We start from the raw sequence: 27660 nt of genomic DNA on the forward strand, positions 1-27660 counted from the left end.
TGTGATTTGTAGTTTTTTATTTCCTAAAGGCGAATGCGCTTTGAATTAAGCCTAGACCAACTGTAATCTTTATCAATTCCAACGTGAATGTTTACATGCACGATAATAAATCCTTGTACATTTTTGAAATACGAATATATTGTGTAATCGGGCCACCGTATGTATTTACCGCTATGCGGACAGCAGTGACAGACGCATACAGAATATACGGGTGTGGCAGAATTCTGCGCTGTGTGCTTTAGCGCTCTCCATCCCCGCGATCTACACGCAAGGCATGAATCTCATCTCAGCATTTATTCATCCACACGACAGATGTAACGCGTCTTATTGCTTTGAGATGCGCGTGCGGGATTAAATCGGATGGAGTACCGGTGCGCATTTCAGACAGTAAACGAGAGGAGAGAGATTTTTGCGTTTTGCATCTGTCGGTGGATGTGAATCCGGGAGGAATGGACACGCAAAACACGATTCAGTCCAAGTGTCGTCATCTCAATGTCAGGGATTTCTTTTGATCGCAGATCTATCGCCTAAAATCGGTTATATCTCATGATAACCTCGAGGAAACAGCCATCCTGACTGTACAAGGTAGATTTGTGTGTATTTATTTCTAATATAATATAATTGTATTTCATCTCATAAGGTTTGGTTAATCACAAACCTTCTTGATACTAACCCGCTAACCCTTCGATTATTTCTATAATCGGGTGATCATTCAGTATTCATACTGACAATTCCTTTGGGAAAAGCATTTCTGATGCATTGGAGTGGGTCTTGGACATATGAGCTGTGTCTTCGTAGTTGAGTAAATTATTTTGCTGTCACCAAGTGTGATTATTCACCTTAATAAGATTGGTGGGCTGAATGATGCGAATGCATAGTGACTGAATCAGAGGAGAGCTGGAAGAGAGCATCATTGAAGTCACGGACATATTCCCTCATCAACGCTGAACGAATCACTGTGACATCTGGCACTAAAATTGCTTAGTCTGTCGAGACATCTGTGAGCTGTTCGTCTGTGGTTACGTTTACGTGCCACCCCAGGCAACATCTACACAGGACTCGAGTCCCAACTGAAACCAAATTGTCCAGACGGAATCCATACGGGACCTGAATTCAGAATCCAATCCAGATAGGATCTGGATCCAGACAGGAGAGAGTCCAGGTTGAATAAGGGACCTGAGTCCAATCCATAAAGTTCAGAATCCATCTATGATTCCTGGGGCACCCGCAACAATGCTCCCAGCCACGGAGGCAGCCAAGATCTACCAGACCAACTACGTGAGGAATTCTCGCGCTATCGGGGTCTTGTGGGCTATCTTCACCATCCTCTTCGCCATCGTCAATGTGGTATGTTTCGTTCAGCCCTACTGGATCGGGGACGGCGTGGACACGCCGCAGGCCGGTTATTTCGGCCTGTTTCACAGATGCACAGGGAACGAAATTAAACGCGACCTGGATTGCCGGGGGAGCTTAACCGAGTTCGCCGGCATCCCGTCAGGAGCCTTCAAAGCGGCACTGTTTTTCATCGGGATGTCCATGGTGCTGGTGCTGTCCTGCATTGTCTGCTTCGCCCTCTTCTTCTTCTGCAGCACAGCCACTGTGTATAAGATCTGTGGGTGGATGCAGCTGGCAGCAGGTGAGTGAGTGACTTCGCATCCGTTGGAAGTTTTTCCAATGATTTTACCAGGGCTGGAAATGAGAAATGATTGCTATGGTGGCATGGTACTTTGTTACACCATGGTGGTCAATGGTGCCTTGAGATTTACATGGTAGTGCAGGGTACTTTTTACCATTTACATGGTGCGTTTTGTATTTTATTTCTGAAAACAACTAATTGAAATACTAACCTAAAAATATATGATTGGGTCATATATTATTATAATGCCAGAGAAATTAGATTGTTTAAAGAGATAGTTTGCCCCAAAATGAGAATTCTGTCATTATTTACTCACCCTCTTGTCATATCAAACCTGTACGACCATCCTTCCTTCGAAAAACCAAAAAGAAGATCATTTTTATAAAATTGGCAACCGAACAGCACCGGCACCCATTCACTTCTATGGTACGGACACAAATGCAAGTAAATGAGTGCCAGTTACCAACATTATTCAAAATATCTTCATTTGTGTTCTGCGGAAGATACAGGTCATACAGGTTTAAAAAGACAAAAGGGTGAATAAATGATGACAAAATTTTCTCACTTTTTAGTGAATGATCACTTTAACAGATTCATCAATTCTATGGTCATTTTATGGTCATTTACGGGCACAGATCTGAAATGCACTTGGATTTATTTTGTGATGTGACAATGTCACAAATTAGTAATAGTTTTTTTACCAATGTTATCAAAGGTACAAATGAACTCAATAAGCTAGGAACATGGTGCGGGGTCCCCTGAGGCCTTTAATTGTATCATATCTTCTCATTTGGAAACAATGCTTAAGCGTCTTATGAGTATGCATCTATAATTGGAAAACAAACGCAGATAGTCAGTATATTATTTACCCAGGTCACCAATACTGAGCATGTTACTATATAATCAAGAAATAGTAAAAAAGTAATTTTCTAGACTAGAGCAATGTTGTGTAAAGGTACAAAATGAACACAAAATGTGCGATCTGCCCAAATCACGTCAAGGACATCTGAAGCATCGAATTTAAAGGTTAGCATTGGTAGAGTCAGCAGTTAGATGATATATTGCTCTGCCGGTTAATTTTTCCTGCACTCTACATAATTTTCTCCATTTTCCTCGCGTTTCTGTTCAGTCATATTCCTGACAGCCTTTTATTGTATTTCAAAGTTAAAAAGCTGCAGGGTTCCATTTAGTCTGATGTATTTTCAGAAGTGACTGACCAACCTCTCTGAATATGTGTGCGTGTGCCTCCCAGGCTGCGCTCTGTCGAACAATTTTCGGTGTTGGATGGTAGTGAACCACCGGAGGAAATATTCTAAACATATCCAGCAAAATCTCTTCAAATGTCAGGTGCCCTGTAAATATTGAGAGTTTTTCCACTGAAAGGAGTAAGACAGGGCTTGTCTTTTTTTGTGCCTGCTCATGAGGGAGGTAAGATGACATGTGAAACAAACTCACAATTGTGGACAAATTACTGTCGCTGGTGGCCTGCAGCTGTCAGAGCGAAGTGTCCTGTAGATGATCTGTATGCTAAATTATCTGTCACGGGCTTGGATGGTTTATCTATTTCTCTCCATATTTTGGATGAGATGCTGTATAACTGATCGTTTATGGTCTTTGGATCTGCGTTAATAGTAGCTTATTTAAAATCAGTACTCGTTTTCTATTTTAAAGGAGGGAAATGTAGAGTCGATACAGATGTGACAAAAGAGGCACGTTTTTATGAGTAGACAAGCATTGTAGGATTTCAGTGAATTACAATGCGCAAACCAGAAGCTATCATTCCCAACAAATGGAGAAGGGATGTCTCTTCTTCATAGACTATAAAATAGTTATTTTATAATAAAAAAATCATGTGTCCATTTATGAGGAATATGCACCGTTATGGATGTGGGTATTTCAACCACCAAATATTAACATCTGACCTATCATACAGTAACAACCTTTGGAAAAACTAGATTTTTTCTATAAAAATACTATATAATTGATTTTATTGGTGAATGAATAGTTTATTTAATATAATATTATAGATTATAATTATAAAATGAATGACCATTATGTTTATTTTATTTAATGGTATTATTGAGAACGAATTCAATACATTTATTAAGTATTAAAGTGTGAATTAGTTTTAATAATAAACCATGTTGTGGCTGTGCCTTCTCTTGCTCTTTTTCCCGGTAAGAAGAAAGATGCTGTTTTGTTCCTTAATGGTTGACATGGAATCATACATGTTTTTAGAAAATTTTGCATATAAGTGTATATAGTTTTATTATATTTAATATGGTAGAGCAGGTAGAGCCTTACATGCAGGTAGAGCCTTAAATCATATTTTTCCCAGGACTGTCTAAAAAAACACTATAATATGGAAGCTAGAATTAGTGGTTAGCAATAAAAAGCCCATTTGGTTTGCTAGTGGCTCATCGATCCAGCTAAAGTCTCCACAGAACAGCATGCAGTGTGGGTAATGAGAAACTAATGCCTTCACTGTTTGCTTCTCACCGCCCTGGAGGAACACAGTCAGTGCTGGTGTGGGTTACGTCAGACTGTAATTTGTCCAATTCAGACGGCGCTGTATTGATAATTACAAACAATAAAGTCACTGTAAATGCCTGAAATTTACTAAACGTTCGAGGGAAAGTTAATTTAATAGACCAGAAGGTAATGTAAAAATGATTGCTCTGTGAAAAAATGTGCATGGAAAACAAATGTTACAAACATTAAATGAAGAACACTAAAAAATATAAGTTTATTATGGTTAGGGATTTAAACAATTTGGTTCGAAACTTGCACACCGTTTATGCTACAGAGGTGTGATGTAGATTTGTATACACAATTTTAATAAATTGTGTTATGTCATTTTTACACGTTATGTGTCATTTTGTGTACAATATGAGTTCATGAATGTGAACATTGGCCTCAATGTGAACATCTTGGTCTGGTTTCTAGGACTGTTTAAATTGAATGGCTTGTTGGAGGTAATGTATTAAAGGTAGTGAAGATGGATACGTCAATCCTAAGAGATTTAGATGTTATGTAACATATCAAGACATACAGTACATTTAGTGCAACTGTAAGGGTTATGACATTTACAGGAGTACTGATAGAATTCAGAGTTTTACTGGAGCTTGTGAATGAAGAACAGATAATGGCTTTACTTCATGCTCAATGACTGACTCATTCAATTCATACACTGCCTCCAATACTCCCACTCCTCTATTTGCTTATACATCCAGTTATCTGCTGGATTCTAATATAACAGATACTTTGCATTTCCTCTGCATTCACTTGCAGAAAAATACTATGAAATATTGGGATCGGTGTTCTTAAAGTACCCTTTTAGATGCCATGCTATACACTCACCTAAAGGATTATTAGGAACACCATACTAATACTGTGTTTGACCCCCTTTCGCCTTCAGAACTGCCTTAATTCTACGTGTCATTGATATAACAAGGTGCTGAAAGCATTCTTTAGAAATGTTGGCCCATATTGATAGGATAGCATCTTGCAGTTGATGGAGATTTGTGGGATGCACGAAGGTCCCGTTCCACCACATCCCAAAAATGCTCTATTGGGTTGAGATCTGGTGACTGTGGGGGCCATTTTAGTACAATGAACTCATTGTCATGTTGAAGAAACCAATTTGAAATGATTCGAGCTTTGTGACATGGTGCATTATCCTGCTGGAAGTAGCCATCAGAGGATGGGTACATGGTGGTCATAAAGGGATGGACATGGTCAGAAACAATGCTCAGGTAGGCCGTGGCATTTAAACGATGCCCAATTGGCACTAAGGGGCCTAAAGTGTGCCAAGAAAACTTTTGTATGCAAATTTTTTGTATGCATTTGGCAGACGTTTTTATCCAAAGCGACTTACATTGCATTATCCTATACATTTATACATAGGTATGTGAAAAACCCTGGGATCGAACCCATAACCTTGCATTGTTAACGCAATGCTCTTAAGCTACAGGAAAGCTACATTCAGTATCAAGCCATATTACAATTTACATATGACGATTTTTTACCATCAATATACCATGGTTTCGCATTTTTGAGAATTATTCCAGTGAACAGGTGTGCAACAAGCACAAGTACTAGATGAAACAAATATTACATTTTATTTTCTAGCATTGTGTCAACATACAAGCCACAAAACAAACAGCGAGTGTTTATTTCACAGTTTCATGAAAAATATTTCCCTTTTTTAGATTATCTGTGAATCATACTGTATCATTTTTAGAGCTGACACATCTCACACTTATACAGTAGTGGGAGTGAGAAAGTGGAAGGAATTTTACTTCATGATATCAGATGACATTAAGACACTGGAATTAAACAAACTGTCAAGTATTTCAAGCTTTGTGTCACACCCACTCACTGAAAATCACATTAAACAAGTTTAAGAAACATTAGGGGCAATGCACAAAATATACAATGTTTTCCAATGCTCACTGTATGTTTCAGGTGAGTCATTTTCCACCGACAGGAAGCCATAAATATATTTCAATATTATAGTCGAGAGGCAGCTTATTGCACCAGTTTTTTTTCAGTGTATTATTACGCAATCATTTGTAAAGTAATACACATGGCTGACATGCAGCTGACAGATATAGTTGGGGAACTGCTGGAATTCAAAATGTCTCTAGAGTTTAGTGTGAGCAGATGATTTAATAACTGGGAACAGATAACATCTGTTTGATCTAAAATCAGAAAGTGATCAAGAGATCCTGTACAACCAAATGGTGTTCTGTTACTTTTATTTCATGACTTCGCTATGATGTCATCTAGATTCTATGTTTCGCCTATGTTAACTCCATAACTTAACGTCTCACTGCATTTCATAATTTTATCACTTAAAGAGCCACGAAACACTAAACAATATTTACTTAGATGTAAACAAAGATGGTTGTGTTGCTCATCATAGAAAACAACATTAGCAACTGTAAGTTAATACAGTAGAGAAAACTAGTTAAAGGCTCAGTGAAATAAAACATTTAAATGGCAATTTTTTCATGAAAATATTGCAGCGTTTATTGTAAATAGTTTATCAATGTGGGTCATTCTCTGTTTAAAATTTGTGTGCCCTCATAATCTTCAGTTGAAATCTGAAAATGCACTTCCTTCCTACCATGACTATCCTTCTCTTAAATGACATATGTTAGACGGCTTGGGCGGAGTATCCGATAACTCCTCCCAGTTCCATGTCAAAATGCAACAGCTGTTTTAATACATCAAATCACAGGAGTTACATGATTGCATTCATCAAACCAGTGTAAAAGTCAAATGTATTTTATAGCAATTTGCATTGCATCAAAGCAGCTGTACAAAAGAAAAGCCAACAAAAGGTAAAATAAGGTGTAAATGGTCTTTCAAATATTAATAGATTGACACTTGGTTCCAGGTGAACAATTTTCAACATATAAATTTGCTTCTATGTGCTCGATTCGTCGTCTTTCACATAAAATCTTGTAGTGTTTTAATATGTGCAATCTTGTAATGCCATTTAATCAACAACAAAACTGCAGAGATTAGTGCATGAATGGCATCGTCTTTATCCAACCAGCCAATCACGGATAAGACTGGAAGTAATCACAGTCATTTGATGTTTGTTTCAGAATTTCATCTCAAAGACCCATATCTCTGAAACTGTCCCCTAAGGTTCAGTATGAATGTTTGATGTCATCAGACACTCTCCATGGTTCCTGTAGGCTCTAAAGGGAGCAGATGTTTTTGCGATTTAGACGGTGGGGTGCTCACCTGGAAATCTGATTAGAAGATACAGAGAAATCAACGATAGTGATGAGACCTTATGGGGTCCAGATACAAGCCGGATCGTGCAGGATCGCTTCGGCCCTGACAATGTTTAACCACTGCATGCTTGCATGGGAACAATATTGATAAATAAAGAAAAGCGTTGCTGGTTTATTCAGTACAGACAGCAAACTGTGAAAGTTAAACGAGCTCCAGGAACAGTGTGTTGCCTTTGTTCGCTGTGTGTGTGTGTGAACGAGTACCTGTGAAGGGACTATGACGCACGATCAGAATCAGATTATTTGCAATTGCCTAAGAAAGAACATAGTGGAATTGGATTTAGGGGAACAGGAACCACACCATTGACGCTTGCTGGAGAAATCTTACCATCTTAAGTGTAGACCTAATACTTAGGACTAATAGCTTGTTTAAATCCTTTACCCCATTTACCTTAGCAAACACACCCAACCTAGGTAAAATAAAGTGCACTAAAATACACTTTATTCAATTGCACTTACTACAATCCATAAGTGTACTTAAAGAGTACATAACTAGGGATTTTCAAGGTCCTACTTTGGTTTATGGAGTGTCCAACAACAATTTTATGTACATAGAAAGTGTAAAAACACTATTATTTCGTAATAATAGGCAGTTTTTCTTACCTTACCACTTGGCTGACTCACAAATGATTCATTGCGTGATTCATTTGTCTAATCACCTCCTTTCCGCTAGCATAGTCTGATGTGATTGGTCAGTTGGTCTAGTCTGCTGTGATCGGTCTACCGCAAATGAGGCTCACGAGCTACAGTGTTTGGGGAGAAGAGGGAAGTTTCAGCGGGCAGTCCTAGCAAAACGTAGGCGGGGTCTATATGTAGTGACATAATTCAGCGGTGGTTCGCGAATCCGACTAGGGACGACTCATTTGCGTGATTCAGAGTCGATTCCCTTTCCATGCCCATAACTTTGTTATTCATTCACCTTCGGATTTACAACTTGGCAGACTGCTTACTTACAAACACGGCAACATTACACACAGCATGAAATGTAATTTTCACGATCTCATGTTATGTACTCTTTAAAGTGCACACATTAAGTTTGTGCTTAGTATACTAAAAATATATAGTACTTATTATCATGGGATCTTAAGTTTATCTTAAGGAGTACTCAAGTCTCTTTTTGTATATTAAGTAAGTACAACATTAGTGCCTAAAAATAGATCATTTTAAATATGCTTAAGTCACCTGGGGAATACACAGTATATATACTAGGGCTGCACAAGACATCGCAGTTTTTGAAGTATTGCAAATGTGCATATTGTAATGAATTGCAATAACCAAATGTTTTAATAATGCAAAAAGTATATATTTTCAAAGAGGCTGACTCGTGAATGTTATTGTCCTTGTGTGCATAAGTGCATGCATGGGCTCCAATGTGTTGAAGATGATCAACCTATATATTCCTATAGCTAAAACTGATTTTAAAAATCTAAGTGTTAATACATTGCATATCATATATTGCATAATTTTATGCAATTTCATCTTTTCATCAGCATAGTGTGCTGCACATGGACTATAGTCCAGACTCACGCAAAGGACAGTATGGTTAAACAAAAGCATTATCTTTCTATGTTAGCCGTGATGGTTTGAAATTCTAAACTGCAGCATGAATCAGTTCTTGGTGAGTCACGAATCAGAAATCCTGCGTTGGAGATTAGCACTTGGTTAAAAATACCATGCTCCATTAACACACAAGCTTTAATCTTCTCTGAGCTGATCTCCACAGCTTGCTGATGAGCACATCAGGCCTGCTAATATAAAGCCAAAGTCACTTTCAAAACGTACGGGCGAACGTAATTATGATGTTTGGAGAATGTAGCGGGCACGCTGGTTAGAGTTTGTCTTCTCTAAATTGTGGTTGATGGCTCGGCCGTAGTCTTTAGGAGCTCTTTACGGATTGATTAGCTGGTGGAGTTAATGTCATTAGCACGACGGCGGGAAAACTGGTCGCTTTGCTTTCCCTGTTTGTGATTAGTGATTGATCTCGGCTACGATCGTGTCATGCCCGTGAAGACCACTTTCCTTAATTTAAATGGATGCAAACAACCCAGAAGTTTATGAAGAATCCATAAACAATGTCTAAACTGCTTCTAGGAAAAGTTGGCTTTGTATTCTTGATGATTATTGTGTATTGTGATCACAGATGAACAGTTTTTAGTATTAATGTTAATAAATAGATAATAGAAATTTTACTTAAGTGTCCTACAGCATTTATAAGACAGATTCTATGTGATCTTATAGGACATTCACACACTACAGGATATTAACTTCTTGCCTATTTATATTTCTGAGATTTTCCACTTTTCTGGAATGAAAAGCCCTTGAATGTAGCCAGCTGGCAGCTCGTGGCTTTTACTGATGCTCTGGTGTGCACACTGTGTCAAGAGACAAGCAAGTAGGGCAGAGATGAGCAACAGCCAATGAAATTGCAAGATACCTCATAATTCATTTAAAATGCGTTTTTTATAGCAATGTGTGTATTTGAAATAAATCCGGGATCGTATTCTTTTGAACATTTTATTGTCTAGATGTTGTTCTTTATATCTCAGTAGGTTTGTAAGTCTCGGATGTTTGCCCTGAAAATCTTTAAAATGGACAACGAAAATAAAACCATTGTTAAGTTCTGTTGAGAAGTTTTATTGTATATTTTCTCTTTTTTTAATGGACTTTTCCTAATGAAAAAACAATCATACATCAAGCCTTAACAAGCAGTAGCCAAAGTTTAATTGCTGGCACAAGATTACAAATATTTGCTTATTTATATAATATTATTTGCTTACGGTTATCTTTACTTGCTTATATACCTTTCTGTGGTTTTGTCTTCAGATATGAGGTTTGATGGAGTTTGTTTAATTACGTGTGAAGTGTGTTTAATTAGGACTGGGAAAGAGGGCGACTTTATTGTCTCTGAAGAATAAAGGTTATAGAAGTTTGACAGCAAGAGATTGCCTGTTCTTATGTGCGCTTATCAACACGCATGCACACACACACACACTTCAAAACTGCAGCAGAGCTTATATCTGAGACAGACATTTCTGACTGCAGGTGTTTTTCTTGAAGAGTTTGTTTTCTTGTATATTCCCACCAGGACTACAAAAAGCGCATAGCAAAATCTAAAGAAGCCAGTATATGTCTTGGTGCTTTAAAGAAGCCAAAATACTAATTTACCATTGTATGTCTCTATAATGCAAAACTATATCATTTTGAAGAAAGGTGAACATTCATGTACTTATGTAGTTTACTTAAGAGTACTTAAGAGTACTGTCACACTCCTACTGAAGTGATATTGCATTTATATATATATTAAATAAATGAAGAGATATTTTTATTTTTTCAAAAATCATTATGTAATCATGTTTTTATTGTGTTTTACTGTGTTAGTCAGCTGTATTTTTGAGTTCTTGTTGCTTAAATCAAAACAAACCAACTGCAGTTTGATTGATATTGATTGGAATGCACAATAAAAAACATGATTTTCAGAGTTATTCCTCAGACCATTAAAGGTGAGTGTGTAATTTTGCTCCTCTTCGATCTAAACGGGGCTAGCCATTCGCTGATGATTTCCCCAAAGAGTATAAATACTGTGACTCTGGGTGCTATCAAAATATTGCTCTGTTTGTTTGAGCAGTCAAATATATTAAGGTCTGGCTCAACCTATTGTGCTGTGCAACGTGTTTAGTCGCAGCTCTCGCATTGAACCAAACAAATTTAAGTATTCAAATGCTGGTGCCCTGTAAAGTACATACTTAACGTGCAGTCTGTTTTTATTATGGTGGTAATAAATCTCACTACTCAAGGGGAGTTACTGTCAAACATTTGTGCCATTATATCTTATAGTGTTTCCACCATCGAAGCAAACCGTCTGGAATGGTTACAGTTAAGTTTCCATGTGAGCCTAGTTCGACACGGGACATTTTTTTGGGGGCACTTTTGGCTGGTCAGTGTTGGATGTAACTACTTACTAAGTAAATTAGTTACTGTAATTTAATTACTTTTCCCTTGTAAAAGGAAAGTTATTAAATTACAGATAAAATAAGAGTAATCCCTTACAGTAACTTATGATATTATTAAACTAAATACTTTCTGTGTAATATATGTGTGTGTGTGCAGTAGTCGAATTGACATCGAACTTTAAAATCCCTGCTTTAATGTATAATTCTCTTATACATTTGCCAGTTATTTATACCGCTTTATGTAGTTTTATATTATTTATTTGAATTAATTAAATAAGCTGTTTCATGTCTGACCTTGAAACACTTAACTAATCCAGCTTAATGTAGGATATAGAAAGTAATTAGTAATGAGTAACTAAATACTTTTTGGAGAGAGTAACCTGTACAGTAATCTAATTACACTATTGAATATGTAATTAGTAACTTGTTATTAATTACATACTCAGAGTAACTTGCCCAACACTGGTAAGTGTGCGCAGGCACGTCCTGTTCCTTTACAACGCAACACACCGCCAATCATTTTTTCAATTCTCAATGTAGTGCAAAATTTGGGTTATTTTAAAATCACATGGAAAAGATCGTCATTGTATGTCTGTGGCAAAAGTGTAAATGTTCCTCATTTTTGGTTTACAAACCCATACGTTTTTCCTTTCTTTACTTGCGACACACATCCTCACCTAAATCAATGATTTGGCAGCGTTCTTTTGTGCTGCGCATACTCTAGTGTGTAGACGCCCCGAGCGGTTCAGGAGCAGCTTCTAACAGAACAATTTTCTTCTTCTTAAACGTGTTTCTCTTCAAACTCGCACAATGCCCTTCAATTCAATGTCCCTGTCAGTCAATAGGTAATAACGGATTGCTTGTGTGAGCCAGAGCAGAGGCCATTAGTATCGGTGCTCTGTCAGAATAACTTACGAGGTTGATGATCTGCACGGCTCCGAAAGCTTTCAGCTCCTGGAGGCCGGAGAGCCTCTGCGGATCAGATGAGAAGGATAAGCTGACCTCTACGGTTAGCGCATCGAATCAAGGAGGCGGGGCTAGAAGATACACAGGATTTAAAAATGACCTCCATGGTTGTTTTAAAGAGCAAAGGTGATCTCTACAAACCAAATAAATGGGGTATTGAAAATAGAGCTTATATATTTAGTAGAGTAGATGCCGTTGCAAATCTTGTATAAAGCAGGCTGTCAGGGACTAAAGTATGATGCATTTTTAGATTTTCTGTCCAATAGAGAATTTGGGAAAGGCCATTAATTTAAGTTTTTGTTAAATATTCAAATATACAATTTAGTTGATAGCATTGAAAAACTGTTTTAGAAGACTCTATTACATCATTCACATTGTTATAAGGGAGGGGCCAGTCATTGCTCAGCTCATTGCCCTTATTTCTATTTCCATGGTAACAATAACTAGTCTGATTAGTTGAGCTTGTATAAGAGTTGTAGGTAGTATAACGCTTAACACTGTGTCTACATCCGACGATACATGTGACATTTAAAAAATAACCATTTCTAGTATAGAATCTATTGTAGCTATTTGTTTATCGCTGTTGCCCAGAGGAAAAAATGTTTGCTCATTGGTTGTTTTTTCTTAGCTCAATTAAGAGTAGACATTCTTATTTATTTCTCATTGAGCACAATTGTTGACTTTTTTATAATGATGATGTTGATGATATTGTTTTTACATTCATTGGACATGACCGTAGGATAATAGAAAGGAAGGAAAGAGGAAAAAGCTGGGATTCGAACTCATGCTGCCTGAGGTGCTGCTGTTCATCAATGTTGATGTGCTATATTTCTGACAGGGATTTATCTTAGTTCAGGATACTAATGGTGATTATTCTCTTACATGTCTCATTTATGTATCAGTTTTGTCTTCTGGTGCCAGCTGCATATAATTAATTGAATAGTAACTTAAGAACAAGTAGTAGTTTCCCTAGTCATATAAGTATAGTTTAAATGTTTTAACATATTTACTGACATGTCTTCCTGCAAAATTATAATTAAACTTTATTTGGAGTAATATTTATACACAATGCACAATTATTCATATTTAGCCTGTGTTTAAATAAAAATCTGTTCTAATGTCAACTTCAAATAAGGATTCTATAATTTTTTTATTTATAAAATCTATTTTACAATTCAAGATATTTAAAGTGTACCTGAAGCAAAACAGTTTTTAACTAATACTGTCAAAATAGAAACTGTCATTTAAATAGCATTATACATCAAGGCTGACTCATTAAAATGAATCTTCAAAGCCCAGCATTGGATATGCATATTCAAAACGAGGAATTCAATCTGATTGAGTCAAACTGAATAATAACTGTCAAAGCTGCAAGAATGAACAAATACAGAAGCTGCAAATTGATTTGGAGTTGTTCCCTGTGTCCCCTAGTTGGCTGATGCTCTTTTTGAGAAGCAGATACTAAAGCTTGAAATTCCCAAATAACTCAACAAACATTAATGAAAAGTAATGTAAAAAATATAATGATATAATATAGTACTAACAAACTAAATATATGAAAATAGTAAAGAATAATATAAAGAAGATTAATAAGGCTAATGATAAGAAATTAAATACAAAACAATTGTACTCGCAGTGCGAGATGTTAATGAGATCTCTTATGATACTTTGAGGAGATAATTGTGAGAATGTTAGTCTCTAGCTAAGGAGAAAAGTCTGAGCACATTGTGAGATGTTACGGAGATCTCTTATGAAACTTTGAGGAGATAAATGTGAGAATGTTAAGAGTCTCCAGATAAGGGGAATAATCCGAGCACAGTGGTAGATGTTACGGAGATCTCTTATGAAACTTAAGAGGAGATAAATGTGAGAATTTTAGAGTCTCTAGTTAATAACAAAATTTGAGCACAGTGTGAGGTGTTACGGAGATCTCTTATGAAACTTTAAAGGAGATAAATGTGAGAATGTTAAGAGTCTCTAGATAAGGAGAACAATCTGAGCACAGTGTGAGGTGTTATTGAGATCTCTTATGATACTTTAGATGAGATAAATCTGAGAATGTAAGAGGGTTTATTGAAGGTGAATAATCTGAATAAGGGTGGTATGTTATTGAGATCTCTTATGAAACTTTAGAGGAGAAAAAATCTGAGAATGTTAAACGTCTTTATTGAAGGAGAATATTCTGAGCACACTGTGAGATGTAATGAAGCATGTTGTCTGAGAATAAAAAATGTCAATAAGACAGGGAACAGAATATTTATATAAGGTGAATTGAATGGGCATCACCAGTCAGAATAAAGCTAATTCTATGTGTGCGTTTGGATTATAAATTCCCTCTGTGTACAGGAGCCTGAGGAAATAAGTGTTTCATTGGAGAAATAAACAGCACATTGTGTTCTGAGCCTCCTGATATCAGTTCATTCTTGACTCATTCGTCAAAGACATTCACATTTGCATCTGCTGTATTTAGCTTAACTTAGTGCTTTTAAATTAAAAAAAATGAATTCTTGACAAAATATTAATACCTGTGTCGCCTACGGGCTAAACCTTATCTTAACTGAAGCTTGGAATGTATAATTTAAAGCTTTGTGGATTGTTGAAGATAATATGCATAAATAGGCATGCGGAACTCTTTAACCACGTTCTACATTTCCATGATTTACTTTTAGAAAGTTTAGAAAATGTCAATAATTTTGATAATAATGTCATTTACATATAACAAAGAAATGTTTTATGTATCATGTAACTGGTATCAAATGTAACATTTATTTAAATAAAGTACAGATTTTGCAGTTTCACCAAAATCTACAATGCTAGGAGATTTCAGACTGCACCGGAATATTGAAAACAATTACAACCGACCACAACCATAATTATAAATTGTTGCTAATGAATTATAATAATGCAAAATGGGATTTAGATTATATTTTCGTGGCTTGAAAAAAGCCCATAACAAACATTAGATAGCTTGTGTTAATAGTAATAACAATTTACAATACTATGCATCTCATTCATTTAGAGGCTTTTTTATTTATTTGTTTATTACGTCTACCAAGTTTTGCTGCAACATTAAGTCTGTGACAGTAATAAACCTCACAGAGGATCATCTAAAAACCGAAGAGGAGACTCCAGGTTTGAAATGATGTTAAAAAGACTTGGACTTTAGATTCAGCTGCAGCTGACTGTTATAAAGAAGAATATTGCAAAACAGCTTGCATAACAAATCAACATGATATCTGATGCACAGATGTAGTCCTTCACGCTAGATGAAAGAGCTATTGTTGAAAGAGTGTGAAAGAACTGAACAGAATACATTTATTAGAAGCCATTAACTACCATACACCAACCTACTGTGAACTTCCAAAACCCTTATCTATATGTAAAAATGATTATATTAATTGATTGAAGATTTCTGTTTGACCCAAAGGAAGCACTTGACACAAAGCAAGGACGACTCAGGCTATACCCTGCAAGTGTAGTAATGCATGATGTATTTCCGTCATTTTGCCAATTCCCGTCAAGCTGCTGTTTATTTTATTTAACAAAATAAGCGTCGGGTCTCATAAACATGCACAATAGCTTATAAGAGAGTACCCTTTGGGTGTGGGGCCTTGGGAATATGCTCAACAGACTGGTGATAATACATCTATATCGAATAAAACTGAGCCAGCAAATTGTGACACCAGATGGCGAGGCAGAACTCCATAAGGTCACTGGAGGTAGAACAAAGTTGCAAAAGTAGACCGTGTTTCTCAGCCTAGCAAGGCAGCACGCCAGAGAGAAGAATTTAAGGATTAAGACAGCTTCAGGGAGTTGTCATTTTAGGAACAGACATTAACATCTGAAGCAAAAACAAAAAGACAGAAGGAAATGGAAAGACAGCAGAAAAGATAAGCCAAGATAAAGATTTACATTTGTGCATTTGGCAGACGCTTTCATCTAAAGCCACTTACATTGCATTATACTGTACATTTGTATCGAGTATGTGCAATCGTTCGGATCGAACCCATGACCTTTGTGTTGCTAGCGCCATCCTCTAAACACTGAGCCACAGGAAAGCTTAGAGATAATTGTATATAATAGTATTAAAATGTATGTTATTTGACAATTACCGTGATTAATAACCATAATTATTTATATTGTGTTTTACTTTGACTGACCCTCAAACACAGTAGATGATGGTCTTGCAACTGTTCAGCATTTTGCCTTATAAGTCACAATGATTGCAAAGTTTAATGTGCTGCTCTACACATAAATTTGATAAATGAAAAAAATATTGTTGTAAAAAATATGATTAGATAATGCTATAACTCAAAACTATCTTTAATGTGTGTGAGAATAGCATAAGATATCACAATTATATTGTTAACAATGAATGCTTTAAGTAGAATATAATATAATACTAAACAATACACCTTTATTGTCACTGCGTAGCTGTTGAGCAAAACATCTGGTCTTTTTTAATATAAATATACACATACACTGTTTTTAGCAGTTTAAGACATACTTGTATCCAAAGTAACATCAATTTATTATAAAAGAGCAAGTGATACTCCTTGATATCATTTTTTTATGTTGTTTACCAAATCTGATAATTGTGCAGTTCTATGTATGACAGAAGTTGTGCATTTGTAGTCCTTGGCAAAATTCTATCCGACAAGCTGTCTCTGAGACATAGCCACAGTCTGACAGCTGACCCGCATGAACACACAAGGCTCGGTTCGCACGCAGCCTGTGATATATCTGAAAAACCGCTCACTGGCAGTCGTCATGGTAACCGCACATTTTCAGCCCTCCCCTTCGCTACGAAGCGTCCACAAGTATATACCGTTGTGATTAGAAATTAGTGTCTGCCTGATACATACAGTACACGTGCCAAGGGTTGGGGGCATGTGCACGTGAATGTTTACGCTCGGCGAGGTCTTCCCTTTGAACTGACTGCAACGGTCCACCCAGCAGGTGGTCTTTAATGCCAGTAAGACTTTATGAAGCTGTAACACAAATCACAGCCATCACAAAGTGTTCTTATAAAAGGAAGTTGCACTATGGTTTGTATTTTCGATGTGTTTCTGTTCCTGTGATTAAAGAAACACAGATATTAAATACACTATAATACATAACACCCACACATAATGTGGGGGTAGTTTATTATAGTAGTTAAAGGAATACTTTACCCAGAAACGAAAATTCTCCCATAATTGATTTACCCTCAATCCTTCACAGACAAACATGACTTCTTTCCTTCAGATGAGTACAAATGAACACACAGTAGATTAAAGGGACAGTTCGCTCAAAAATAAAAATTCTGTCATCATTTATTCACCCTCATGTCATTCAAAACCTGTATATGTTCCACAAAAGAAGATATTTTGAGAAATGTCTCTGTGGTTTTGTGTCCATACAATGGAAGTCAATGAGTGACCGGTCCAAACTAGCAATTTCTACCTGAGAATACCACAGAAGCTGCATAGCAACGCATTGAAATCCATTCAGAACACCCTAGCAACGGGAAAGGATGCTTTGGCAACCAGCCACATCTCCATAGCATCGTGATGCCGACTTTTGCACTCTTACTCTTAAACACATCTGCTTGTACAGATGAATAGAGCGCATCCTGCACGCACACCGACTGCAGCACGGCACACGGAGGATAAAATGTTCCTAGGCTTTGCGCCACATCTGAGGAATATTAAAACAATCCCATCAGCCAACTTCAAACGCTCGACACACACCGAAAAAAGAAAAGAGCACATCTGTAGAATATTCAAAGATGTTCTCTCCCCTCGACTACCATCACACAGTCAGAGAAACCAGAGAGAAGAGAACCTCTCTGAATTTAGATGAGCTCTGCTAATACAACAGAATGGAGACGGGGGAGCTCTCTGAATTTGGCAGGACATGCTTAACATCGCATGAACACTTCAATGGATGCTTGGCAGGACTAAATAAACTCCGGTCCAGAGGGGGCCAATTCAAAACTCAAGGAGGAAATAGCTCACAGTGTGCACATCCAAACAGGCTGGTCGCTATCCAAAAGCATCTACAATGGCATTTCGGATGGCAAAATAAATACATCAGATCGATAAAATGAGTAGTTTGTTTATCTTTTGGTGTATTATAGGCTTGACGCGTATCATTCTGAGCTCATATTTTCGCTCACTCTTTCATCTTGTTAAATATGTATTTTGGCACGCTCATTTAGTTTCCCTCCATGCTTGGCAGGTGTGCTTGCTCCCGCCAGTAATTAATTGGAACACCTGTTCTCAATCACCTTTTCTGTTCCGCCACCCCCAAAGAATTATGGGATATACACTTGGGCAATGAGGGTATATGTGAACATGTTAAAAAAAGACAATTATAAATCATTTCAAGATGTTGAATACATGACGCCATATTTTTGGATTTTGCTTATTATACACAAAACCTTAAGGGATAGGTCCAACAAAGAAATGAATCTGCTCACTTTCATCCCAAAGGTAGTTACTCGAGTGCTATGTGATCCCCAGAACGGGACCTGCTTTCTACAATCCGTGGTATACACTATAGACGGCAATCTGCAGTAAGCAAAACGGCAGTATTCCTTAAAGAACAGGGCCAAAGAAACACCGAGTTTTTCGTATCAATGCTGCTATGTTGACAGGTCCAAGTTTTTCCGGGTGGGAGGGGTTAAAGGATGCTGCAGTTAAATAACATGCCCATCATTTATCAAACACCTCACAAGACTAACAATCCAGAGAGCGTCCCCATGACAACGCATCTCAGTCCACAGAACTGGCACACATTCAATTCACAGCTGGTGAGTGCATGACAACTTCCTTAAACCAAATATCTATAGATTTTCTTTTTTAATGGACTCTTAATAGAAAGGCTGTAGTGTTTCTCGATTATTTTAAATAGTTTATCAAAACATGTTTTGCTGTACTGTATGAATCTTCAGTCGTGTTATGTGAATAATAGTTAATAATGTATCCCTTAATGCAATGCGTTTGAATGTTGCATTTTGAAACAAATGACGCAAACATGCATCATACATTACTGTCAAATACCACTTTAAACATTATGCATGTATGTCATTCCATCTTGCTACAGTATTTTGTCTCATTTTACAGGCCAAAAGCTTTCTCACTTTAGGATTTATGCTATTAGCTAACAAGCAATTATCTAAAGTCATACAAGTATGTTTGTTATATTTAACATACGGCTCTGTCACAGAAGACACAGCATGTTAAGTCCAGGCTTTAATTCACACAGTCACAGACAGATGTTTGTCTTAGGCCAACCAAAATTTATCCTGCGTCAGTCATGCATGAAAGCACAGCGTGCATTTACACACAAGGTCACGTTGTGGTGAACAAATATGCTAATAGACGGCGGTTGCAGAGTTATTTTTATATTATGGGAGGGACATACAGTGAAGTTGAGGCACGTGTTAAGGCTTACAATAATGACGTTTTTATATATTTCTAAATTTAAGCGTCATTCACACCACAACTATAAAAAATCAAAACAATGTTATTCGTGTGGTTGGTAATTTAATTATCATCTTTTTTTATAGAAACTAATTGCAACCTTTGATTAAAAAAGATATGCAGTCCAAACATATGCAGTGGATGTTGAATCTACATTTCATAAAGTGATCTTTTCATGTAGTATGCAGTGGAAACAATGTCTTTGATGTTCATTCATTTAGACACCTTTCCTCTCTCCATTATGGCCTCCAGAGAGTCTAGGTCAGACCCAATGACTGCAGAATGGGACTGCATGTTGCTGAAGTACACAAGAGATAATGCCTGTAATAGTCCATGGTGTTTATGTGTGGGATGCAGAACTAAGGTGATCGCTGTGTATTTAGACTGTGTTGATTATACATTTTCAGGATGCCTATTTGAGCTTTCATAAAGCCCCCTGCTGCTCAAACCAGCCATCCCACAAAGACACGGGCCTGTAAATTCAATCTTCAATCATTTTTATGACTTACCCCGTCGCCCGAGGGAGCGTCTACAAATCTCTCAATGTTGGTAAAAGAGAGCGAATTGATCTTGCTGCACTTTCGCTGATGCGTTTTCATTCAGTTACTGGATGTAAAAATAAATTGCAATTAATTAATGAATTCATAGTTCTTGGGTGTGTAAGTAACTGTGAAATGTGTTCATGTATAGTGTGCAGACATTTTGCCACCCAGCATTGTTTCTGAGCTAGTTTCAGTGTATGTGCTTAGATGTTACAAACAGTGATTTCCCCTCTAATTCTTATCTTTCAAGGGAGCATCCTTACTGAAATGGAACATTTGTAATTTGTTTTGAAATAATATTTAATTAAATTAAAGTTAAAATTCCTCTAAACCTTTCCAACACCGTAAACAGATTATTTAACTTGAATTGGTATATCATTGTGATTTTAAAAGGTAGCGTTTAAAGTCCCTGTGAACCTGAAGATGCTATCGTGTTTTACATCCGTGTTTTGGTGCAAGAAATGTTATATGTCCCTATGATGCTTTAAAATTCAGTCTACATAGGAAGCACAAATAGTTTCTGAACATAGCCTACGACAGACGTTCTGCATCACCATGTTCACAATAAAGCAGTGCTGCCTCTCTCTCTATATATATATCTTCTGTTCCTTCCATTTCATTCTTTTCTACCGTTCATCTCCCTTTTTACTTTGGGAAAAACAACAAGCCATCCTTCTCAGGACGAAACACAAACCCAGAGGCGCTGCTCTATTCCTGCTCCAACAATACATTATGCAACAAACAACAGCAGCTTAGCAAAAGACAGACAGGAGGTCTTTCAACCTTGCATTATCTTCCCCTCTGTCCATCCATCTTGTCTCCTTTCCTTATCGTCCTAGTGCTTTTTCTTCTCCAATTGGCTGGCATGTAAAGACATTATCAGGCAAATGCCAAGTCAAGCGATGTTAAGGGAAGACGAGCGTGAGAATGCACTTTTATTCCATCATTCTTGCATACAAATGAAAGGATGGGTCCTTAAAGGGACAGTTCACTCAAAAATGTACATTCTCAATCAACATTTATCATTAAAAACCATTTCCTTAACCTTATTTCATTCCAGACCTATATAACTTTTTTCTTCTGCAAAACAGAAACGATATTTTGAAGAATGTTGGTAACCAAACAACATTGACATAATCCATCCATAAAAGGGACCATTTCTCAAAATATCTTTGTCATAAAGGCATGAGATGACACATGAGGAAAATAAACATTTTTGGGTGAACTATCCCTATAAAGGAATAATGCAATTCCTTCTATTGTGTACTCCTTTAAAATGACTTCAGGAGGAGTAAATGATGACAGAATCTTCACCTATCCCTTCACACCCAAGAGCAACCTGAATATTTCAGCACCCGCGTGTTACTGACAGCTCCTAATCCGTGATGCAAAGCTTCATCAATAAGTCGTTGCCTGAGATAATAGGATAGCATGAAAAATAGATTTACAAAAGGAACAGGGAAGACGAACGGGGTATCACAAAGCGTATCCTTCCATATCTACCGCATGGAAACATACTTTCTCACACAGATTTCTTCGGTAAGGGGTTTATTTATAGCGTCTATCTACAAACACATCTCAGATGTGACAGCATTAGCATTCCGAGCACTTTCACTGACCCAGATGCAGCACACGAATGTGCGCTGCCAGCAAAATCAAAGCCTCCGCGATGCAACCGCAGTGTTATCTATTAGGGAAGAAGCGGCAGAGCTGTGAACAGTACAGAAGTATAAGCCCTACACAATCTGTTCTGGCACATCTGTTACTTAAAAATGTGAGAGGAAGTGTTAAAATGAGCGAAATTGTTTCATAAGTTGGTTGAGGTGAGGACAGCTCATTATCAGAGCTTAACTTTGTGTGTGTGTGTGTGTGTGTGTGTGTGTAGTACTGCAGGTCCTGAGAGTGTATGTGAAATGAGGGAAAATGCTGATAGTTTTCTATAGTTGATAAGCATTTCCCACAGTGTGTGTGTGTGTGTTTGCGTCTATGATTAATACGGTCAGTTTTATTGTAGGGTAGCACGCTCAGCATCTTCCCTACAGTAATGTCCCATAGTGACGTTTCTTCTGCACCAAACAGAATTGCAAAAGTAACTCGATTTTTAGATTTGCTGAAATGTGACCGAGGTTGGCAAAACGTGCTGACGTTTGCCTCTGTACACTTCCCCAATATTCCATTCCTAGATCTCTTTGCTGTAGTCCCTTGAAATGGCTGGGAAACCCCCCCCCACATCAAAAGATTTATGAAACATTAGTAGACCCACTTTCTGTCACGCCCTTCTGTCTTCTTTGGTTAACAGTGAATTGTAATACAGTAAAAACTGTCAAATAAAACATAATTTGAATAAAATGTGATTAAACAAAAATCACAAAAGACCCGTCACATGTATAGCATACACACACTTTCTTTTGTTTAAAAATGCTGGAAAATGAACAATTTTGTTTTTAAAAGTTTAGTTTAAAATTTAGAGTTTAGTGCTTTTTCATATAATTTATTATTCTCATGCGATCACAAAGAATGTTGGCAAATAGTAGTTTGGTCTCGCAAGCCTGTCATCAATAAATGGGCTACGATAGCATTAACTGTCAGATTTTGCAGACACTGTTCATAAAATGATTATTATAGAAACCAAAACAACAAATAATCAGATAGTCGACATTAACACTTATGTATAAATATTTATTTTTTCCATCATTATTTTTTTATTGACATGTGCCCAACACAGAAACATTGCATCAATGACAAATTCCACCAAGCTTATGTTGTTCATGGGTACTTGCACTCTTAAAATATGAACAAATTGTTTGTGTTATGCTATTTACCACACTATGTGTTACTGCATCAAATTTTACGCTGATTTTGCGTTGAAATAAAGGAAAGGGAATACATCAAGTTGTGTTAAAAAGAAACGCAAAATGCTTAGTCCCACAAATAACACAGACATGTGTCCAGTCGAGAAAAACGCATTTTGTGTGTTTTCTTTAACATAACCCAAAATGTGATTTAACACAACCATTTATAATGTAGAAAGTCTTTCCAACATCATTCCATGATGTGAAGGAGGCAGCATAGTCTTTTGTCTTGTAAAGGATGTGAACCCCTAGTGACATCATTAACGACTGCTCTTAATTGATTGCGTATTCTGAACACTATCAACGCATCAACACTGGCATGTCCAATATATTTGAATATAAAGTTAATTTTAATATTAAGTGTGGGATCGTCCAGAATTACTTCTTATTCACAGCATGAAGTGCCATGACTGCACTTTTGCACATGCTATTCCAAAGTCTTCCCTCGGTTACTGCAGTTTATCTTACAGAATGACGATGTGCTGTTAATTAAACTTCTATATTGCTTTTTGCTGAGATCTCACTTGGTCTGCACTCTCTGTCTTTCACAGGAACATGTCTGGTGCTAGGCTGTATGATATATCCTGACGGCTGGGATGCTGATGAGGTAAAGAGCCTGTGCGGAGAGGATACAGATAAATACACCATTGGAGCTTGCTCAGTGCGCTGGGCGTACATCCTAGCCATTATGGGAATCTTGGACGCGTTCATTCTGTCCTTCCTGGCCTTCGTGTTGGGAAACAGGCAGGATGGATTTATGTCCGAGGAGCTGCTCGGAGACAGTAAGATTAAAATCATTTTGTTGGTGGTTGTTCCATGTCTTTTTTACCTTGGAAGGATTGTGTTTGGACTTGTTGTTATTGAATATAAATATTACCAATATAATAATAATAATCAATATAAATAATTGAATGTAAAGTGGTTAAAATAACAATTTAATACTGCTGGGAAGCTTACAGATCCAATGAAATGGTTTGATGAACAGATTTTATTTTTATTTAGGCATATTTCTCATTGAAACATAGTTGGAAATATATCAAATAGAATGACTATATTAGCAGAGCATTAATTAGCAAGCATAATTATTATATTTTGTTTTCATTAATATTTAAAATGAGCTCTAATTTTTATATTTTTCAGTCATTAATTTTTTTTCTGATTTTGTTATTTGTCATTAAATCTTTTTTATTTGTGTATTGTAAATGTTGCTTACTTGTTATATTGGTTTATTTTAAAAATAATCTTATTTCAGTGTCTACTTTTTATTTAGTTTGAGATTTTTAAATAATAATTAGGCCAACATGTTATTTGATTTCAACTAACCAAAATGTTTTAATAGTTTTAGTAAAATATAATAACATTTGAATTCCAAATATGGCATCTCTAGATAGTTTGGCAGCATTTCACATCCACACAAATTATTTGATTTATAACTCGCAAAATGCTCATTTACATAAATGAAAATGAACAATTACAAACTGCATTCTCCATTTCTCCCCAAAAACGTTCTTATTCATCGGTTGTCAGCGTGCAGCTGTTGTGCCATTCGGTTCAATTCATTTATTACGGAATGGACCCAGCCAGCCAGAGATGGCCAGATGAAGTGAGGACAGATCAGCTGGGAAAAAAAACTAAAACAGACCAATGGTCATTAACGACAAAATGAGATGACAGGCCAGAGAAAATGAATTGGAGCAAAAGGGAGAGAGAGAATATTCTGGGGTTAATTGAATCTTGGGGCTGGAGGCCCAGCCATGAATTACTAATGATGTTTACACAGCTTGCTGTCAGCCCGTCCATATTCATCACATGCACAACATTGTACTGTGCTTTTCTGAACAGCACACCTAGAACTAACGACTAGTCACATTCATGGACTATTCTTAAAGAAGGGCTTTGCTTAACTAAGTGTAACGAAGGAGAATTTCCTCTTCTTACCCCTTTTTTGTTATATAACGACTATGCAGGGTCAATTATATACGTTTTGTGTAGAACAGATGAGTAGCACATTGCAGATGGTGATTAAGGATGTTTCCATGATGATGAATGAGCAATTCTCCTTAACCATTCTGCAGAAACAGAATTTGAAATGGAGTATTTTGTAACACCATATGATGGTGTTAGTGCCATCTAGCGGCCGGCTATAGTTATGCCCAACAGAATCGCAAACAAAATGACTATTTAATACGCTTTTGCTAACTGTGACAGCTGTCAGGGGTGGATGATGTAATTTCTAGAAATTACTGAACGGGTTTAAGCAGAGAATTTGCAATTCCTACCGTACGTTTAACGGACTCCTCTGCTTTTTCCCCTCACAGAAACCGGAAATGCATAGATGGCAAATGCACACAGATGAGTGAGTATGCAGCAATATCCTTGATTTTCAAAAGAAGCGTGGATTGGAATTGACTCTAAAAATAACTCAATTTCACCACTTAGGCCAAAAAATAAGACATATTTTAAGTTGATTGTTATCATAAATATGCGCGTCCGCATTCATGCGTGGCTGCGCAGTCCGATTAGTAAATACCGCGAGAGTACATCGAGAGCATCGCTCGTTCTCGGGGAATTTTGATGTCATATGCTGATCGTTCTGCGCAGCGCCGCGTACATTTAAGCACATCTAATTTTCTTTTGTCAATAAAGGTTAAATGTGATGTATGAGTCAGTTTTGCAACAAGTTAACGGCAGATTTAACTGGAGAAAATGTAAAAGTATAATATAAAATGTTTAAAGCAGTAAAGCAGACCATTACAAAGGATGGAGCTCAAGTTTAATTGACTCTTATTAATGATAATCAGTTACGTAAGTGCTAATATTGTTTGCCTCTTTATAAATTGCAATTTTCCACATTTGTCACAATTATATATCAAATAAATAAAAAAATGTCATTAAATCCATACTGTGAATTCACAGTAAAAATCTTTCTATTGTTCGTTTTCAGGTGTTTTTGCCTCGTTGAAGGAATATCATTAAGTGAAGTCACAATCCAGCTTTACCCATCATCCCGAGGGCAAGAAGCCTGACTGCTACAGTTTGGAAAAGTTTGAGCAAATGATGGAGCGATTGGAGTCCGGAACACTCACTGCTTTTCTGTACATATACCTACTTTTCACTTTACTCCTTGGAAATGCTTTTCAACAAATCCCTAGTTTGGTTTACCGTGTTCTGTGCCACTTATACAGTATGATAGGGCAGCTAATGCACCACTTAGAAACACAATTTTGACTAGGAAAAAATGCACCTGTCTTTATTTTACCTTTTGTCACCATCTTTTGGCTTAACTTACAATAATATAAATATTTTGGGATTCATGACTTACTGTAAACAATTTCATTTGACTGGGTTTTCCAATTAAAGCCAAGTATACTTATGTAGAGGACAACGTTAACAGGTTTGATTTGGGGGATGTAGATTTGGGCACATATCAGCCATGCAGAGACATTACCGGCCTGTTAGTATTTCTCTATTGGCTACCCTTGACAAGTCAAATCCAGAACATATCTGCCACAAGAAAAGACATTATAACGCAGAGAGCCCATTTAAATGCAAGCGATCGGTCTATTGAGTTAACATGGTCATCCATTCTACCCCGACACTCTCCGATATTCTTTTAACAGGGTTATGTAAAAAGGTGAGACCACTGTTAATATATAAAAAAAATATATGTCAAAATTAGGGGCGGACCTCTCTGCCGTTAGTAATCGTGCACAAGCCAAGTATTTACAAAAAATAGGGGAGCGTTTTAAGTATTATGTATCGAGTGTACACGTTGAATTTCTGTATGTCTCTACTTCGATATTTCCTCCGTTGCAGTGTTGGTGCTGTATAGTTATGTGTGCCATATTTATGATGTTCTCAGCTGGTACCGTTTTGTACTCTTGGTATAGTCGTTCTGTCCCACTAGGATAATGAACAGCATAGATTCGCCAATCTAAAAGAAAACATCTCCATCTTTGGGGTCAAGTGGAAACAGTAAAAAAAATACCCAAAGGAAATGACCTCACTGTGTACCTGGTGCTGCCACTCCCACAATTCAGGGCCACTGAAGAGTTTGGACGATGCTGAAAGTTCTGAAGGGGAAGAAAGGTTTTGCTTTATTTATTGGGTATGTCTTGTCAGCTGATGTTGTATAGGAAATGATGTAAATACACCATTATTATGTATTCGTTAAAAAGGCAATTCTCAAATTCATGAATAAAGATTTGACCTTGACCAACAGAAATCAAAAACATTTCTAACAGTTTATTTTTGAGCATTATTGTAAACAAGGATTACCTGTTTTTTTCAACCTCTGCTGTTTTTTACTGTCAATCTTCAACATGACCAGACCACAAACAAAAGTATGAACAAAATGTTACTGACAGACAGTAATGGCCATATGTTTTATGTGGCATAACACATTTTCAACGATCTCTTCATTGTGATTGGT

The 27660-nt window shown here is 36.9% G+C and overlaps 2 protein-coding genes across 2 annotated transcripts in view; one reads left to right on the forward strand and one right to left on the reverse strand.

Annotated features, from left to right (window-relative positions):
• The window catches only part of orc5 (origin recognition complex, subunit 5), a 35535-nt gene extending 9401 nt beyond the window's left edge, over positions 1–26134 (reverse strand). The window contains exon 1 of the mRNA XM_056749403.1: positions 25508–26134. The gene's annotated coding sequence lies outside the window, so the exon portion shown is untranslated. The remainder of the gene's footprint in view (positions 1–25507) is intronic.
• Positions 82–27454, forward strand: lhfpl3 (LHFPL tetraspan subfamily member 3). The gene is made up of 4 exons (XM_056749404.1): positions 82–1636; positions 23780–24010; positions 25547–25584; positions 26173–27454. Exons 1-3 carry the CDS (start codon positions 1210–1212, stop codon positions 25561–25563), a joined length of 675 nt encoding a protein of 224 aa, XP_056605382.1. The 5' UTR covers positions 82–1209; the 3' UTR covers positions 25564–25584; positions 26173–27454.
• Positions 27455–27660: the final 206 nt, after the last annotated feature.

Source organism: Triplophysa dalaica, chromosome 5 (genome assembly GCF_015846415.1).
Source record: "Triplophysa dalaica isolate WHDGS20190420 chromosome 5, ASM1584641v1, whole genome shotgun sequence".
NCBI classification, from domain to species: domain Eukaryota; kingdom Metazoa; phylum Chordata; class Actinopteri; order Cypriniformes; family Nemacheilidae; genus Triplophysa; species Triplophysa dalaica.

What these genes read in the sequence shown, in the direction of transcription:
- lhfpl3 (XM_056749404.1), top strand. Translation starts at nt 1,210, where the DNA reads ATGATTCCTGGGGCACCCGCAACAATGCTCCCAGCCACGGAGGCAGCC. An exon ending in GTGGATGCAGCTGGCAGCAG is followed by an intron (nt 1,637 to 23,779) that starts GTGAGTGAGTGA and finishes TGTCTTTCACAG; the next exon opens with GAACATGTCTGGTGCTAGGC.